The 16356-nt window shown below is 48.2% G+C and overlaps 4 protein-coding genes, 1 long non-coding RNA gene and 1 pseudogene across 19 annotated transcripts in view; 3 read left to right on the top strand and 3 right to left on the bottom strand.

Annotated features, from left to right (window-relative positions):
• The window catches only part of LOC128091903 (olfactory receptor 14J1-like), a 335467-nt gene that overhangs the window by 84849 nt on the left and 234262 nt on the right, over nucleotides 1-16356 (bottom strand). The gene's annotated exons all lie outside the window — the stretch shown is intronic.
• The window catches only part of LOC128091882 (olfactory receptor 14J1-like), a 148651-nt pseudogene that overhangs the window by 56886 nt on the left and 75409 nt on the right, over nucleotides 1-16356 (top strand).
• LOC128091909 (uncharacterized) overlaps nucleotides 1-16356 on the bottom strand; it is a 233459-nt gene that overhangs the window by 21829 nt on the left and 195274 nt on the right. The gene's annotated exons all lie outside the window — the stretch shown is intronic.
• The window catches only part of LOC128091873 (olfactory receptor 14J1-like), a 48963-nt gene that overhangs the window by 16665 nt on the left and 15942 nt on the right, over nucleotides 1-16356 (bottom strand). The gene's annotated exons all lie outside the window — the stretch shown is intronic.
• On the top strand, nucleotides 199-7238 carry LOC128091864 (NACHT, LRR and PYD domains-containing protein 1b allele 2-like). Of its 8 annotated transcripts, none has more exons than XM_052705262.1 (15): nucleotides 199-447; nucleotides 841-904; nucleotides 989-1297; nucleotides 1365-1616; nucleotides 1874-1927; nucleotides 2255-2278; nucleotides 2770-2924; nucleotides 3525-3592; nucleotides 3738-3958; nucleotides 4065-4321; nucleotides 4562-4693; nucleotides 4780-4936; nucleotides 5084-5128; nucleotides 5364-5417; nucleotides 5717-7238. In XM_052705262.1, the coding sequence occupies exons 3-15, from the start codon at nucleotides 1003-1005 to the stop codon at nucleotides 5971-5973; spliced, it is 1971 nt and encodes a 656-aa protein (XP_052561222.1). In that variant the 5' UTR covers nucleotides 199-447; nucleotides 841-904; nucleotides 989-1002; the 3' UTR covers nucleotides 5974-7238. The 8 variants fall into 8 exon arrangements, with proteins under 8 accessions (XP_052561222.1, XP_052561224.1, XP_052561223.1 ...); XM_052705264.1 differs by having other exon boundaries at nucleotides 199-383; XM_052705263.1 differs by having other exon boundaries at nucleotides 199-379.
• Nucleotides 11882-16356, top strand: part of LOC128091878 (olfactory receptor 14C36-like) — a 112862-nt gene continuing 108387 nt past the window's right edge. Inside the window, exons 1-3 of one of the 4 annotated variants that reach the window (XR_008211535.1) lie at nucleotides 11882-11961; nucleotides 13150-13182; nucleotides 16021-16355. The gene's annotated coding sequence lies outside the window, so the exon portion shown is untranslated. Of the gene's footprint in view, nucleotides 11962-13149; nucleotide 16356 lie in introns of those variants that run through there. The other 3 variants (XR_008211533.1, XR_008211534.1, XM_052705284.1) reach the window with 3 other exon arrangements.

Genomic DNA, 16356 nt, shown 5'->3' on the forward strand with positions numbered 1-16356 from the left:
CTCTGATTCTTTCATTCCCTGATTCCATGCCAAGGCACACAGCTGCATAAAGAAGCAGTCTCTCACCTGTTATCCCACTTTCTTCTCATCCATTGCATAACCCGACTCTGGGGACATTCATTTCAGGCCAGCCTCCAGCTGGCAGTGGGGTTCCGCCCCTCAGAAATATCAAAGTCCAGGTGTTATCTCACTAGGGGTGGGGACAACCAGTGCTTGATCAGGAAGTGAAAGTAAAACTGAGAAGTAGCCCACAAGATCCCGCAGCAGCACACCCTAAGAGGGGCTCAGACCTGAGCTGCTGCAAAGCCTGTGGGCCCTTGGTGACCAGGGATGTCTACACCTTCATCTTCTTCCTCTGAGGACCAAAAGAGTGACTTCTGTAGGTAAAATCTGAGTCTAGTTATAATTTCACACTGTTGAGCAGCAGGCCTACCAAAGGTCATCCAGGTAAGTGAAAAGTCGGAGCTACTACGGATTCAAGGTAATGAGAAAGATATGCTAATTGCTCTGTGCAGCCTCAAGACTGAATGTAATGGAAAATTGTGCTGCTTACTAAAATGTTTATCTCTGTGTATTTCTGTGTATGTGCATTTCTGACAGTCGGCTTGTAACCATAATCCTGAGGTCTGTCCTGAATTTGCCAAAGATCCCAAAGTCAGATAAGCAGTGGCTCATGGCATGACATAGATATCATTCAGCTATGTGTTCTCACTTTCCACCATATGGCTCAGGAATGACTGCCAGTGAAAAGTTTAACAGCTGATTCATCTTGCTAAAATGTTTATGCAATTCCTCCTCCTAAATTTTAATGTAATAATAAAGTTCTAATTATTACCGCAGCACTGTAACCATTCCTCATGCTGAAGGAATCCCCAGAAGAATCTTGGTGTCCCCACAGAATCAGGTGAGAGGGGTCTTGGCTGTCATGCAAACCTCTTGCTGTTAAGAATCGCATCCCCAAAGTCCCTCAAGCACCTCTCCGCACCAGAGCTGCGATGCACGATGGCATCAGGAGGCAGTACAGAGAACACAGTGACAAGTCTACTGTGGGACACCCTGAAGTTCCTGGAGAAGCATGACTTCTGGAAATTCAAAAGGGAACTCAGCAAGTTCCAGCCCAGGGAGGGGTATGAGCGCATTGACCTGGAGAGTGTGGCAGGGCTGTCACCAGCTGCACTTGCCACCCTGCTGTACAGCCACTACGGGAGGTCCTACTGCGTAGAGGTGACAGTGGATGTGCTGAGAGTCATGGGACAGGTGCACCAGGCCAAACGTCTCCTGGACACGCTGCAAACAGGTGAGCTGGGGGAGGTGAGGTCATGGCAGCACTGAGTGACTGAACTCATTCTCCTCTTCTCTGCAAGGCGCAAGGTTTGTTGAGCAGAACAAAGAGTTTATAATCCAGCGAGCCAATAATGTGGGAGGGACTATGGAGGAACTCCTCCAGGAAGGGGTGCTGAGCTCCAAGCAGCATGATAGCATCATGGCGGAGAGTACTAACCAGAAGAGAATGCAGAAGCTCTATGAACTTGTGCCAGTGTGGGATGCCACAGCCAAATATTGTCTGTACAATGTGCTGAGGAGAAATAATCTCTCCCTCTTCTTGCAATATGCAGGTAAGAATGAAATTCAATTATCTTCACAGTTGAAAAAAGCCTTCAGAAAGAAAGGAGGATCACAGGGACATCTACACACCTTTGTACTTGGGAGGGACAGGAGGCATTTGTGTGGGAGCTATTACTCAGCAGCTGCAGATGCAAGTAGTGGAGGATGTAGAGAGCACATGAGGAAGTCTTATTCTTGGACCACATTTCTGCAGAGGTAATTCTTTAACCCTAGATTTATCCAACTCACCACTGTTCCCTATCTGTAGGAGATGGATTGACCCACTACTCCTCGGCATTTGAAGGCTGGATAGTAAATCTGGGTGAGTTCTGAACTGTTAAACACAGTCATCCCTTTGTTAAACTGCATCATCTCCCCAGAGTCCCCTCCTGAGCCATTCTGTGAAGTAACGCTGGTTAAAATGGACAAGTTTCCAGATAGTCCTTGGCTTTTGGTTACCTTCCTTCAGCTATGTACTCAGTGCAGCAGGACGCGCTCTTGTAGGCCACAAGTGCATTCTCCTTTTGCTTTACTGCATTTCTTTAGTTAGGAGCCATTTTGCTCTGCCCCACGCAGTCTTCCCCAGGGTCTCAAAGCAATCACCTCACTTATATTTCTCTGCCTCACTGCCATCTCCTCTCTCCTGCAGATGCCTGGATATCTAATACACAAGGTGAGCTCTGAGCTGCTCAGCACCGTCACTTCCTTTGTTGAACTACATCACCTTCCGTACAACACCTTCCATCCCTCCAGACACAGCCTTCCAAAAGCAGGACTGGCTTGGGCTCTTTGTTTTTTCCCTCTGCATGCAGGTCAGGGACCTAGCTCCAACAGAGCTTTTCAGGTTAAGAAAGTCAGAAATATTTCTGACAGATACATTATCATGACTTACCTTATCATGATAAGACAGCGGTGTGTAAGCTAAGCAATGTGTGAGGCCTACAATCAGCCAGTGATCACATAGGTCAACCAAGATCAATTCAAATGCCAGGCTCTCCTGGCTCTTAAGATATACAAGGATCTGGATAGTTCTTGCCTTTTGACCTTTCTTATGCACTAATGATGCCAGTATAATGAGGGAAATGGCAACTTAGGGGGGTCAAGAGGAGGCCATTGCAGCCCTTGGGGACAGAGGGAGATAAATGCTCACTCCTTGCCTTACAGCTTCATTCTACGGCACAGTCTCAAAACTGAGAGAGCAGGTGGGAAAGCTGTTTCCATTCACAACTCCTGCACGTCCAGAAGACAAGCTTTTTGATGTGGAGAGCAGCAGTGGCAGAGGCTCAAGTCCCAAATGCATGGCATGCTCAAGTCAAGAGGTAAGGTGCTGTGCTCTCCTGCTTATTTCAGAGTGGTTTTCTAGGACAGCCTTGCACTTATCTGTCTCTGGTGATTGCTCACCAGGGATTCAGATCCTGGTGCACTTCTCCCATGAAGAAAGCCTGAGAGCATTGGGTTGCCCTGAGAGGTTCCAGAGTCTCCTTCCCCAAGGTTCTTCAAAATGCTGTTGGACTTGGGTCTGAGAAACACACTAAACACACTCTGGGTAGCCCTGCAGGAAGGTTTGGACCAGATTATACGATCATGGGATGGTGTAGTTTGGAAAAGGCCTCTAAGATCATCAGTTCAAAGCACAAATGCAGACCTGTCTGAACACAGTCTGCATCAGACAGAGCATCATCAAACTGGAAAACGGTAGAATAATAGCATCACAGAATTTGTAGAATCACTTTGGTTGGAAAAGAGACACATGTTCCAGTCCAGTCACCAACTACTACTATGAGCCTGCCACTGAACCATGTCCCCAGTCATCACATCCACATGTCTCTTAAAATCCTCCAGGAATGAGGAATCCATTAAACCAAACCAGCCTTGATACTGAGCTTAAACCTGTCTGTGATTCTGTGCTTCTTGCTCAGGAGGACGGGGCAGAAGAAGTGAAACCAGAGATTACTGGGAGCAAAGTTGGCAAAAAAGAGATATACAGGTGAGCACCTGACAGCAGGAGGTGCCCTCTCCTGAGCAAATAGCCACCAAAAAAAAAAAAAAAAAAAAAAAGACAGGGTGATCCCACAGCCCAGTGTCCAGCCTGCAAGATCCTTTCTTTCTTCTCTCCTTCTACCACTCTGCAGAGCTCATTTTCCTCGGGCTGGCTTCTTCCGGTGCACTGAGACAGAGCTCAAGTTCTTAGTGAGGATGGCCACCACGATTGAGTACGAGTACTCCTTCTGGGAAAGTCACCTGCCTGCAGGAATCCCCTCTGAATGGATGGAGGCTGGACCCGTGTTTGACATCCGTGCTGAACCACGTGCTGTTGAGGCCATTCACCTCCCACACTTCCTGTGTCTCTCAGGTACTGCAGCAAGGATGAAGGCTCGGTGACTGAAACAGCCCTGGGGGACAACGCACCCGATCCCCAGTCAGATGAGTCAATCTGTGAACATTATGTCCATTCACAGAGAGGAAGTTAAGCGTGTCTGGGATGCATATTGGCCACCTTGTGGATGGGAACTTGTGCCTGGAGAATCCTGATGCAGTGACGCCATTCCACGCAGTGCTGAGAGACCCCAGCTTCTCACCTATGGGTGTCATCTTGCTTTCAGCCTCGTTCCCCTTCATACCTGTGCACTGCCTTGTGCTGCTCTACCGTGTCATCAGGGCTGCAGACATCACCCTTCATCTCTACCTCATCCCCAACAATCATGGCCTGGAAAAGGTAAGCACAGCTTTGGTTTCTGATTCAGTTTTGTGGTCACATGTAGGCAGTCAAAAAATGGGTGCCTCCTGGAAGAGATTGGGATTGTGAAGCACCTCTGGCAAACAGACTCCCACGAGGCACTACTGGGACCCTGCTCTCCTGATCTCTTTGTAGCTCTTCCTCACTTGGTCTCCTTGCCCTCTTCTTGTCTCTCCCATTACCATTTGTCTCCACACTCACCACATGATCATTTTGCAGGCAGTGGAGAAGGACGAGAAGAGACGGGGCCATTCCTTCCTGGTGGACAAACCTCCTCACACCTCCCAGCCACTGAAGTTTAACACACGGTACCGTGTGTCCAGTCCCTCTGAGGCAGAGATAAACCCCCAAGTATGTTGGACCTTGCCCCTCATGATCACTATGAGGGATCATGATCACTATGAGCTCACCTTAATGCACCAACTTGCCTCTGCCAGGAGCTGAAATTCATCTACCTGACTTCAGGCAGCCGCCAGCTCTACACCGAGATCTACAGCAAGGACCTGCAGGAGGGAATGCAGCTCACCTTGACAAAGGTGTCACAGGAGGGCAAAATGGAGCACAGCCCTCTCTGGGCCACCTTCCTGAGAGCAGGTAGGGAGGCAGGATGCAGCCCCAGGTGAGGTCTTGAGGATGCATACAAGTTTGGAAGAGGAGGAAGGGGTGCAAACATCTCTCACAGTGTGTGTCCCAACCTCCTGTCTTCAATTCATGTCCTCCATTCTTCTTGTTCTCCTCCAGGAGACATCGAGCCACCAGTTGCCTTTTCCACATCATTGTTTTCAGGTTTGTTCATCCATTAGGGTGGTGGTTTTGGCCTGGAGGTCCAGGTCTTTCCCCATCCAACGTGGAGAGAGGGTTTTCTTGCTCAGCATGGCTTCTGACACATTCATGAGGAAATGTGTACATCCCAGTCCAACATCCAGGCCAATGGGACAGCATGAGGTCACAAGCCACATCCCCAAAATGCTTCCCATGGATTTCCAATGAACCTGCTTCTTCCTGCCTCCCAACCTTGCAGATCCATCACTCATAGAGCACCAGCCATCCTCTTCTGTCCAGACCCAACAAAAAGGTGAGTTTTGGGCTGCCTTTTTTCCTCACCAACCTGCCCCATGGAGGGAGGCCATGAGGGCACAATGCCAAAGCAGACAGAAGATCTTCAAAACCGAGATAGAGATTGAGATGAGGAGGACTAGGATGAGCTTTACCAAGAGATTGTCAAACTCTATCTCCTTGCCCAAAGTCTCAGCTGAGGCAGGAGAGGTCGCTATGCGAGGGTCCAGCAGAAGCAGAGATTGAGGGTCCTTCAGCCCTAGTGCAGGTGGGATGTCGCCTGCTGAGCACAAGCATCCAACCACTCACCCATACCAGGGCTGCATTTTGTGGAGCAACACCGAGAGCAGCTGATCCAACGTGTGACATCAGTCAGCCCTGTCCTGGACCAACTCTATGGGCGCGTCCTGACCAATGAGCAGTATCAGAGCATCCGAGGAATGCCCACACCGCAGGAGCAGATGCGGCTCCTCTACAGCTTCATGCCAAGCTGGGATGTTGCCTGCAAGGATCTGTTCCTTGATGCGCTGAAGAAAACCAATAATCACCTTCTCCAGGACCTCCAGGGACAGTGAAATCCATCTTGGGGAGGCTCTGAGAGAGCACGGCCCATGGAGGATGTGGGAAAGATGAGTTTCTGGATGAGCTCTATATCACTCAGGGAGACCTCGGTTTTTTACAGTTTCTTATTGGGTATTTGGTTTCACCTTCACTGGGTGTGACCATTATGGGACTGGAAGATACTAGATTTGGGATGGGATGTTTCATTATAGCCTCATTCCCACATGTGGAAATGTGTACATTGTTTTCTATGTAATTTGCTCTTAGTGAGCGTAAAAATCATTTCCAGGGTGGTTTCCCTCTCTTGCCAACACCAGCACATTATCACATTTGGTACACTTGTGGCTAAGTTGTTCCCTTTTCACTCATTCTTCCCATATTTCTGATCAATTATTTCTGATTCCTTGTCTCTGAAGGACGATGTTGAGACTGAACCCACTGTTTCTACTTTTTGTTTTCCCTTGGTGGACTATGAGTGCACTGTCAGCAGGAATTTCTTCCATAGACCAAGAAGTGTAAGGTGACCCTTCTTCCAATCACCATTTGACTTATTTCATTAAAATTGACCATTTTTGATTCAGCCATTTGATTCTTCAAATTTCCAAACGCACCAGGGCAGGGAATTTATCTCCCAGGAATAATCTCTACAAACTAGAGGAGATTGATCTTCAATCTACCAAATTCCATCCTCTTCAGAGGAGGCCATCACTATAGAGACAGTGCCTCAGGAGTGGGAGATGATCAGTAGCTGAGTGGGGCAGAGGCCTGAGGAGTTGAGTTCTTTGTGGGGTTCTGAGGTTTCCATGGGTTTGTGGTGTCTCCATGGGTTGTGGGGTCTCCATGTGGTTGACAGGTGTCCATGTTTGTCCATAGAGTGTTAAGAGTGTGAGCTCCCCATTGAGTGGATTTTCTGTAGGTTATGGCAGGCATGTCCAACCTGCGGCCTGGCACAGCTCACAATGCAGCCTGCACTCCCTTCCCCATGCTGCCATGGGGTGACTCTTCCCACTAAGCAGCCCAGGCCCTCAACACCCTCACCACCAACCAAACACTGGTGTGCTATTAATCCGATCTGGACTGAAACCAGGGACAGGGAGGGCATGGTGCAGTGCCAGCTCAAGTTATGGCCAATCACTTCATGCGTTTGGATCCATTGGCTAAATGCAGTTCTGTGAGTAATAAAAGATCCGCCTTGTTTTTCACTGTGATAAAGGAATTTGAGAATAGGTTTGGATTACAATAAATAAATACATAAATACATAATCATTATACTTTCAAATATTTGCAGCCAATGCTGCTTGCAATTTTTTCAAGTGGAATGAAGAGAGTTGCAATCAAAAATCTGATCATGGCTTTGTAGCAGACTTTCATAAGCCCTCTTTTACCAGAGAAAAACAAGCATTGCTTTATAGTCCCTCCTTACTCACATCATCACTTGTTAACAGTACGGACATTTGTGCACAATTACTGTCAATGATGAAGTACAGGGAGAGTGACATTTCATAAAAAATCTCTGACCTTGAGTGTGACAAAGACTAGGTTAGCAATAGGGATCTGGCTTAAGGACCAATATGAGTTTAACAAAAGGAATTATTGAATGCTAATTCTAAAATGTTCCAGTTCAGCTTTGCTAGGTGTGCGAACAGCCTTACTTTTCTCAATGAACCTGCTTCACAGGAGCAATGAAGTCACAGCAGCTGACTTTAATCTTTGCATCCACCGGGTACGAGGAATTTTTAACCATGCTGATGCCTTCAAAAGAGCACCTATTGATGAATCAGGAAAGAACGTTCTCAGAAAGCGATGAGAAAGAGCTCAGTTATCGCCAGAGTGTAAGTGAAAAGGAATTCTTTTCAGCTCAGAAGAAAGAGGTTCAGCAGCTTTCTTCATGCTAGGAGTAGCTGTGAGCTGTTCCACCATTAAGAGTCTCATTTGCTCCATAGTTAAAACGTGTAAACTCTGCCATCGGCAGGGCTCAGTGAAGAAGTGACCCAGCTGCACAGAGATGCTGCCCTCAAGAGCAGGGCAGGCAGAGAGGGCAATCTCTTGTGAAGACATCTTCATGAGGGAGAGGAGTGTAAAGGAACACGAAGACAAGAAAGTAGGAATGGCTGAGCACAAGGTTGTGCCACATCCCAACAGAAGGAAGCCAAGATGCTTTAGAGAAACCCGTGCTTAGTTAGCATGGTAAAACACGAACCCCCGGGGTGGTGATCTGATGTGATGATGAGCAATGCCCTGGTAGGGGAGCAGCCTGGGAGTCGAGCTCTTCCCAGGCCCTCCGGGTAGGAAAAGGCTGCGGTGGAGCTGACAGCTCCGCAGACAGCAGCACTCGGAGGGGCACCCTGTGAATCAGCAAGAGCCCAGCTGGAAGCCATCCGGGCAGCACCGTGCTGGCAGCGGTGCACCAAAGCCGTCCTGCAGCCAGCTCCGGGCTGAGGGCACCCGGCATCCGCTGCTCGATGCGACTCCATGGAGCTGGGCTGCCTGCAGCTGAGGTGCAGCAGCTCTGAGCCCGAGGTAAGTGCCCTCCATTGCTCGTGCAGAGAAGCACAAGCTTGGAAGGTCGTGACAAAGGGGATTCGTTTTCATCCAGGAGACAGATTTAATCATGTTGCAGTAATCCTCGTTACCTTTTATTTAGTGAGGTTTTTCTGTTCCTCTTTTATTATATGTCCCTTTACTGGGGCTGTATTTCTCCCCCAGTCCTCACAGATGAAGTTACCTTGCTCCATAGATCTGCATGCGTGGACCTCTGAATGCAGTAGTAATTCCCCAGCCTCCTTTTGATTACTGACTTCCATGTTGGTAATTCTCTTAATTCTCTTCTATACACACCTCTCCACCAGCTCCCTTATTCTCTGAGGGGATCCAGCAGACAAGATGCTCTTGGGGCACTTTTAATGTTGCCTTTGGTTTGGCTGGCAGTTTGGCTCGATTGCTCACCTGCTTTGAGGTGCCTGGCAGCCCCTTACCTCCAGGACTGGGCTTTCATTGCAGACTGCAGCTGTTCTCTACCATAGGGCAGCTCCAGGGGCTGAAGCAGTGTCTGAATGCAGATCAGCTGAAGCTCTTTTGTGCCAGGCATGCACGATCAGAGGAAGGAGTCTCCCGTGCATCTGGCTCTGAGAATAAAGGATGCTTTCCATTACACATTACATCAGAACTGTGGCCCTGCAATTCAATGAGATGTCACAGTATCCCTGGTGGTGATCTCCCCACTCTGTAAAATATTTGCTAGAATTTCTCTCTTTACTATTATCAACTTCCCCATCTTCCCAGCATCCCTTAGTTGCACAGAGCTTGTAATAAATCACAGAACCACAAAGTGGCACAAAAGGCTGGATCTGCTTGCAGTGACTTTGGAGAGCTCACTGACAGGCAGGGCTCATCTCTGTAGGACTCCTCAGTTGCAGGACAGGTTCTCCAGATCCTGGCTGCAACTGGGGCTCTTCATGAACTGCAGATCAGGATGATGTGTATGAGGGCAATTGGTGATGTCTCTTAATCACTATCTCTAACCTCATGTAGTAATGAGTAGATGTGTTAACTTGCTTATTTTCTTCATTGTTGAGCTTATCCTTTGTCTATAGGCAAGCTTTATTTTTGTATCACTTTGAAATGGACAGTAAAATAAGCCTATCCCTTTTGTTGGCGTCTGTCCTTCCTGTTGACCCCATCAACTTGCAAAACATATACATATGCAATACATTGGCATATGTATTCATTTTTTTTCCCCAGAAATTCACGAATATATGCTAATGTCTCTCTGGGCATGCTCAATTGCATCTAAGGTGGTGGTAGAACTACTTGCTTCCTCCCCTTTATTTCCCCTTCCGCTTAATCTCTGTGACTTTGGGCCAACCTTTAACTGCTTTTCCCCAGTTTAGCAAGTTTCCTTTGATTGTGATGCCATAATGATCGACTTTATATCTTGGTACACTGTAGCTCACAACAATTTATATGAAATCCAAGAAAAAGTTCTTGCACCTGGTGGACGCAAAGATAAAAGTAGTTTTATTGTGACTTCAGTGCTTCAGCGAAGAAGGATGTCTGCTGATGCTTTGGACATCTTCAGCTGCCAGTTCACTTGAGCTGTCAACTGGTGTTTGCATCACAGTAACTCACTGCTAATCTCCATCTCCAGTATTTACCATGAGGGCTTAAACCAGGGCATTTTGTGCACACACAGGAGGAATGCGCATACATGGTGTGTATGGGAGGAGCTGAGCCCTGTTCCAGCCCCAGCACTGCAGACCCAGAATGAGGTGCCTCAGCTGACTCAGAATCTGAGTCATTTCATTCTGCTTTGGCACCTGTGATCCCTGTCTTATACTGCCCAAGTGTCCTGTCTGTGTTGGGATAAGGGGAGGCGGCCCTCCTGCCAAACTCTGTCTCTGATGAGAGAAATGACACTCCTGGGAAGGAGAATCTCAGCACAGCAGAAGGAGTCAGAATACTGACTCCTTCAGTATTTTCCTAAGTGTCTTCCTGCGGAGCCCCAGGGACATCTGCAGGAAGACCAATGGGATGGAGAAAGAGAGGCCTCGGGCTGGGCCTCTGCTGCTGAGCTGGGCCAAGCTTCTGGGATGCAGAGAGCTCATGTAGCTGCTGGTACAGGAGCAGCAACTCTGCACAGTGCAAGAGGACTCTGTAGGCATGGCCGGTAGGTGACAATTAGAGGAGAGAAGAGAAAGAAATGTGACACATTGTACAGAGGCGGAGAACGTTGAGAGCTCACTGGAGGAGCAGCACTCGCAGAACTTAACACAGTAAGCCTCTGGCTGCAGGGCAAAATACACAGGAGTATCCAGGAGAGGTCTGTTAGACCAGCAGATCAGGCTGGAGGCACTCCATGTTTCTTTATTGCTGAGAAGGACCTGCTCCAGCTGAGAGCTTCTGTGCTGCAGCATCAGAGCACAGCCCTGGGTGCTGCATGTCCCAGGACGGCTGCAGGCTGTGCAGCCATGGCTGCAGCCGGGTGCCCAGGGCTGTCCTGCAGAGCAGGTCCTGCTGTGCCCCAGGGGCTGTGTGCCGGGGCAGGGACTGTGCTGCCTGCCAGGCTCAGCATTCAGCCTGCCTGGGGAGCGAATGTGAATGTAATGTGAAAAAGTAGAAATGCCATCTATGTTAGTAGCACGCTTTAGAAATATAGTTGCTGAATTGTGTGATTTATTCTGGCTTGCAAAACTGCAGTGGTTTTTAAATGTTCCAAATAGTATAGGTAAAGTATTATGGACTAGAAAGCTTACTGTAGGGCTATTCTGTTTGGATGAGAGACCCTCAGCAAAAGAAAAAGAGACTTAACAAACATCAAAGAAGCCAGGGCCTTTATACAAGGCTGGATTGCCTTGCTCTGAGGGTAGGTTGGGATGCAACAGGCAGGCATCAGTATACTTCCCCCTATCCTTCTTCCAAGTTTATCTCTATGCAAGAATGAGCAGATGTCCAGAAATAGTGACTGAGTGTTGAATGAGCAAATATGAGAAGTTAACTAATCAGCAATGTATGCTTGGGTATCAAAAGTTGATGTTTAGCCAGTATCCGTATGTTTAGTTCAGCTGCGGGAAGATTGTGAACCTGAAGTACTCAGCCGATGAGGAACCAGGGGAGAAAGAGACAAGTGCAGAGTAATAGAGCATAGAAGATGGAACGCTTTTTTCTGCATGCTCTCCTGCTTGCAGGAGTCCCACCATTGCAATGCGAATAAAATCTGCTTTAGCAGAGATACCGTCCTGATAAATTGTTTGGTCATTTCCAACAATTTGGGGGCTCGTCCAGGATCATTATCACCTCTTGGGGGTCTCCTTCGCTGCCCTGGACAGGATAGGTGCACCCCGCTAATTTTAGCAGTCCTGTCTGGGTGGTGAGGGGACTCCTTGGGGCGGCCAATAAGAAACCGAGAGTGTTACATAAAGGACGGGCAGTGTGAAAGCCAGGGGGCAGGCAGGCAGGCACCGGTGTCGGCTGTTGTGACCTGGTAATTTCAAGGACGGACCAAGGTATGGGAACTTAATTCTTGCCTTGGGTGTTGGTTGAGACTCTTGAGTGTGTGTGACTGAGACGCGCTTTCAGTGAGAAACGAGTGCTGAGTTCCGAGCGGTGGCTCTGTTGTCCCGTGAGGGGCACGGCCAGGGACACACAGAGCGGCTGTTGGTGGAAGGAAAAGTATCAGGAGGGAGCTGCTGGTGTGCGGTACCCTGTGCACTTGAAGTGCCAGCAGTGCACCTCTATTAATCTGAGAATCTGAGCAAGGTGCTCCAGAGGGATCGGCCCCAAATCCGAGAATCAGAGGGTGGTAACCTGTGAGCTGGGGATTTCACAGCAGCATTCTGGAGGGATGGGGAATAGGAGCTCCTGAGAGCAGGGAAAAAGGGTCCCCAAAATTGTGCCTAAAGATAGCCTCTTAGGAAAGAAGCTTCAGAATTGGAAAATAATCCCCAAACTAGGGACAAGAACATGAAAAAGATGTTTAAATATTGTGTGCAGATATAGCTTAGAGAGCCACTACATAGAAAAACATTTTGACCAAAATGTGAGTCTGACAGCAGTTGGGTTTGTCAGACTTTGAATTTGTATGTAAACAGTAAGGCTCCTTTCTCTGAAACAGAGTTGGCTTATGTTGTTTAATGGGAGCAAAAAAAAAGTAAAATAGTTCCTCACAAGAAAGAGTCAAAGTTCAAAAGAGAAAGGAGAGAAGCAGAAAGGTCATAAATGGGATCCCTTAAAAACTCCCCCCTCCTTGAGGTTCTAAAGTAATACAAGCGGCAGTGGTCTCTGCAGAGGCAGGGAGTAGCTGTGCTGCTGATCCTCCCAGGGTCCTAGAGAGAGTTTGCACATTCTTAAATACTGAGGGAACTGGAATGCAGATGGGACCTGGAGAATTTTCCTTTCTCTAACACTAACCTTGTTAATATTTCAATATATCCTCTTAGGGAAGTCCCCTTAGGTCTAGGAGTGTCTAGAAAGATACAAAACAAAAACAAAAACAAAACAACAATAAAAAAAGACCCCTGTGTTGTATTTTAGCTCACAGGAGAGACTTTGCAGATGAGATAGGGGGAATATCAAATAAGAAACCGGGAACATATATGAAGTAGTGGGACCAGTTTTTATAATTGAGGATTCTAATCATGCAACCAAGTGCTGGTGTTTGTGGAAAGTAAAGAATTGTATTGTTTGATTTGTAGGTTCTGAAGGAAGTAGGACAGACTGTTTCAATGGTATGTGGAGGTGTAGTTGTTGATGGTACGTGGAAGCGTAATTGAGGGTATGAACAGTGGAAATGTGGAAAACAAAGCAGAAAAAGGGTAAAGGAAGAACTGAATTAGAGATCTTAAAGTCGGTGATCTGCTCTAGCCAAAGTAGATTGGCACCAGCATGAGAATGCATCCCCCACACTGCCCCCCCGCACAGCTTGTAAGCAGAACTCTGGGAGGAAGAGCTGGAGGCCAGAGGCTAACGCATCCCCTGCACTACCCCTGTCAAAAGCAAAGTGTTACTTGTGAACAGGGAAAGGACAGAACACTGGAAGTGAGAATAAGCCTTTATTTGCAGAGATCTAGGAAACCCAAGATCTCACTGTCAGCCCTGGAAACCTTGGAGGGGGGAGACGGAACTATATGAAGTAGGTTTTTTTGTTTGTTTGTTTTTGTTTTTTTTTGTGAAGTTTGGGAGATGAAAAGGTTTGGGAAAGACACAGGTTATGGAGGGCAAATAAGATCAAGGTTTATCTGTGGCAATTAAACACAGACTCCGTTGTTACTGCAGAACAAAAACTTTTATTGTGTGCCATGCACTTGAGCAATATGCACTTGGTCAAGTGCTTTGTTAAACATGACCCTCATGCTGCAAGTGACAGTGCTGGGTCTTCCATGCTGCCCTGAAGGAGAGGGTGCTGGAGCTGGGCTCGTCCCTCCTGGGCCATCCCGCACACCCGGTCTGTGTTGCTGAGTGCTGGACCGAGGCATGGCTCTGTCAGCCTTATCTCAAGTCTGTTATACCTCAGCGGCATCTCCCAGCAGTAGTGACGAGGTCGTGCAGGCTGTCAAATACTTGGGTGTCAGTCACACAGAGCTTGTGGCTGTTTGCATGCTGCCGCCAGTGTATGCGACACTGCTGCAACTTCTCACGGTGCCAGAAGGACAGAACACAGTCCCTAACAAATGTCTCACTCTCCCTGACAAGAAAGGAGCCATCAGGGCCTCCATCCCTGCACAGCACTCTGCCAGCAGCCGCTCAGCAATGTGCCGCCCTCTGTGCCCTGCCCCCAGCTGCTATGGAACCATTTCTGCGCAATGCTGCTCCACGTTGGTGCTCAGCTCCTCTGTGCAGGCCACCTCCCTCGTCTTCTCCTGGTTGGGGGAGCATAAAGCGGGTTCCATGCATCAGTGATGGACTCCTCCATCATTTGGCAATCCGCCGCCTGCTCCTTTGTTGCACACAAACCCATGGTTCCTTGCCACTCACCTCTGCCAAGCCACCTCAGTTTTGGCGAGGTTTGCCAATGGTCTTTATAGCATCTGCTCACATCTATGCCAGGTGTACAAGCCAGACGTCTCATGATAGTGTCAAGAGGATCTGTCTGGCATGAATAGTTAGAATCTTTTGATTTTTCCCTCCATATCTGCTGAACTTGCTGGTGAGTATGAGATGCAGCAGAGCACCTCTCCTCTTCAGTTCTTCTATGGCTTGGTCAAGAAGCTGCCAGCTGTGCTCTCCGGGGATCTCCTGGATGGTGCATGCCCTGCTGTGCTGTCCCTGCAGCACATACTGGATTAGAAAAGGCCCCCAAAGGCAACAAGGGCCTGACAACATGAGGCTCCCATCTGTCTGCAGAGGGCACCTTCCACCTGTTTTCCTGACCAAGAAGCCATTCACTCTGACCTGCTTCCTCTGCCATTCACAGGAAGAGCTCAGTGCACTCTCACATTTCCGTGTCTTCTCACCCATCCATCGTCAAGACTCTGTATGCTCCTTGTGCTACAGTCCAGTTGTGGAAGCCATTTAACCGTGTCCCTGTGGTCCAAACAAGAACACAGGCCTGCAACATTTCTAGCCCAGCTTGTGTTGGTGTTCTACTAGTGTAAAAACACATAAAGAAACAACCTTATGGGGAAGCATCATTAGATTTAGCGTGGCTGTATACTACATCTATTGTACTTGTGTTCAGAAGGTGGCACACAGGCATTAGACCCATTGTGGGGCTTGGAGTTGTCCAAGCAGCATGCACACTCCTAGGCTTTCCTGAAGGCCTATGCTCTATTTGCAGCGACGTGTGAATGTGCTGGAAACCCAAGCTAATTGGCATGATGTCAGGCTGCTTCTGAAGCAATTCACATGAGAACACATAGAAAACTGATGTTTTGTCAGTTGAAGGATAAAGCTGTGTGTTAGCTTTGCAGTGCCTTGATCTCCAGAATGTGCAGCAGAAGGAGAATAGAGAAAGATCTAGGTCTTCTTTTGGGAGCTCAGCCATTTAGTAAAATTCTGCCTGCTCCATGGAGATGGGTGAAAAATACACTTTGAGATGCCATAAATGCAGGGGTTTGTTCTCCTTTAGGATGGTCAAAAATACTGCTAATCCTTCCCTGGCTCTCAGGAAGTATGTGTCTATCTCAGGGATGTCCCACACACTTCACAAGCACTGGCACACATCCAGGAGCACCCCAGGCACCTTGGTCATCAACCAGGGTCTGTGTGTGAGCAACTGACTCCCTGCTGAAGGACCAAGGACTCAGAGCAGGAGCTCACATGCAGGCAACTCCTTGTGCACATCTGAACTCAACCAGAGGAATCCCTGAAACTCCTGTGGGTCCTTGCAAAGCTGAATCTCATTTCAACCATAGGGTTTCCATCTAGGGATGAGATGCCTGCATTGCCTCAGCTGGATCACTGCCTAGCCCAGGGAAGTCCACCCCTCCCTGTCCTCATCCTTTTAGTTACAGCAAGCACTCACTGGTAGGACTAACTGTATGTCTGGAATTAGTCACTGTTCACTGGGATTTTGGTGGCTAATTACACAGATTTCAGAGTACAGTCATGACGCTGTTGTCTTTCAGGAGCTGTTGGCCATGGAGACCCAGGGACATCTCAGGGGAGATCAGTAGGGTGCATAGAAAAGACATCCTCTGCTGCTGAGGTACTCTGGGCTCCTGGGACACAGGGAACTCATATAAAGGGCAGTGCTGCAGAGAGACAACTGTGCCCAGGAGCTGCTCTTCTGCACGGCACAGCAGGGCTGGGGGCATGACATGCAGGTGGAAGAGAGAAGAAGGAAGAGAGCTTACAGGTAGTGAGGTGTGCTAGCAGACTGTGAGCTCACTGGAGGAGCATTTCCCACAGCCCTTGACAAGTTAAGTCTCTGGCTTCAGGTAATGCAGCTGCTTTTACTGGAG

The sequence above is a fragment of the Tympanuchus pallidicinctus genome, unplaced genomic scaffold, assembly GCF_026119805.1.
Source record: "Tympanuchus pallidicinctus isolate F22 unplaced genomic scaffold, pur_lepc_1.0 scaffold54, whole genome shotgun sequence".
In the NCBI taxonomy this organism is placed as follows: Eukaryota; Metazoa; Chordata; class Aves; order Galliformes; family Phasianidae; genus Tympanuchus; species Tympanuchus pallidicinctus.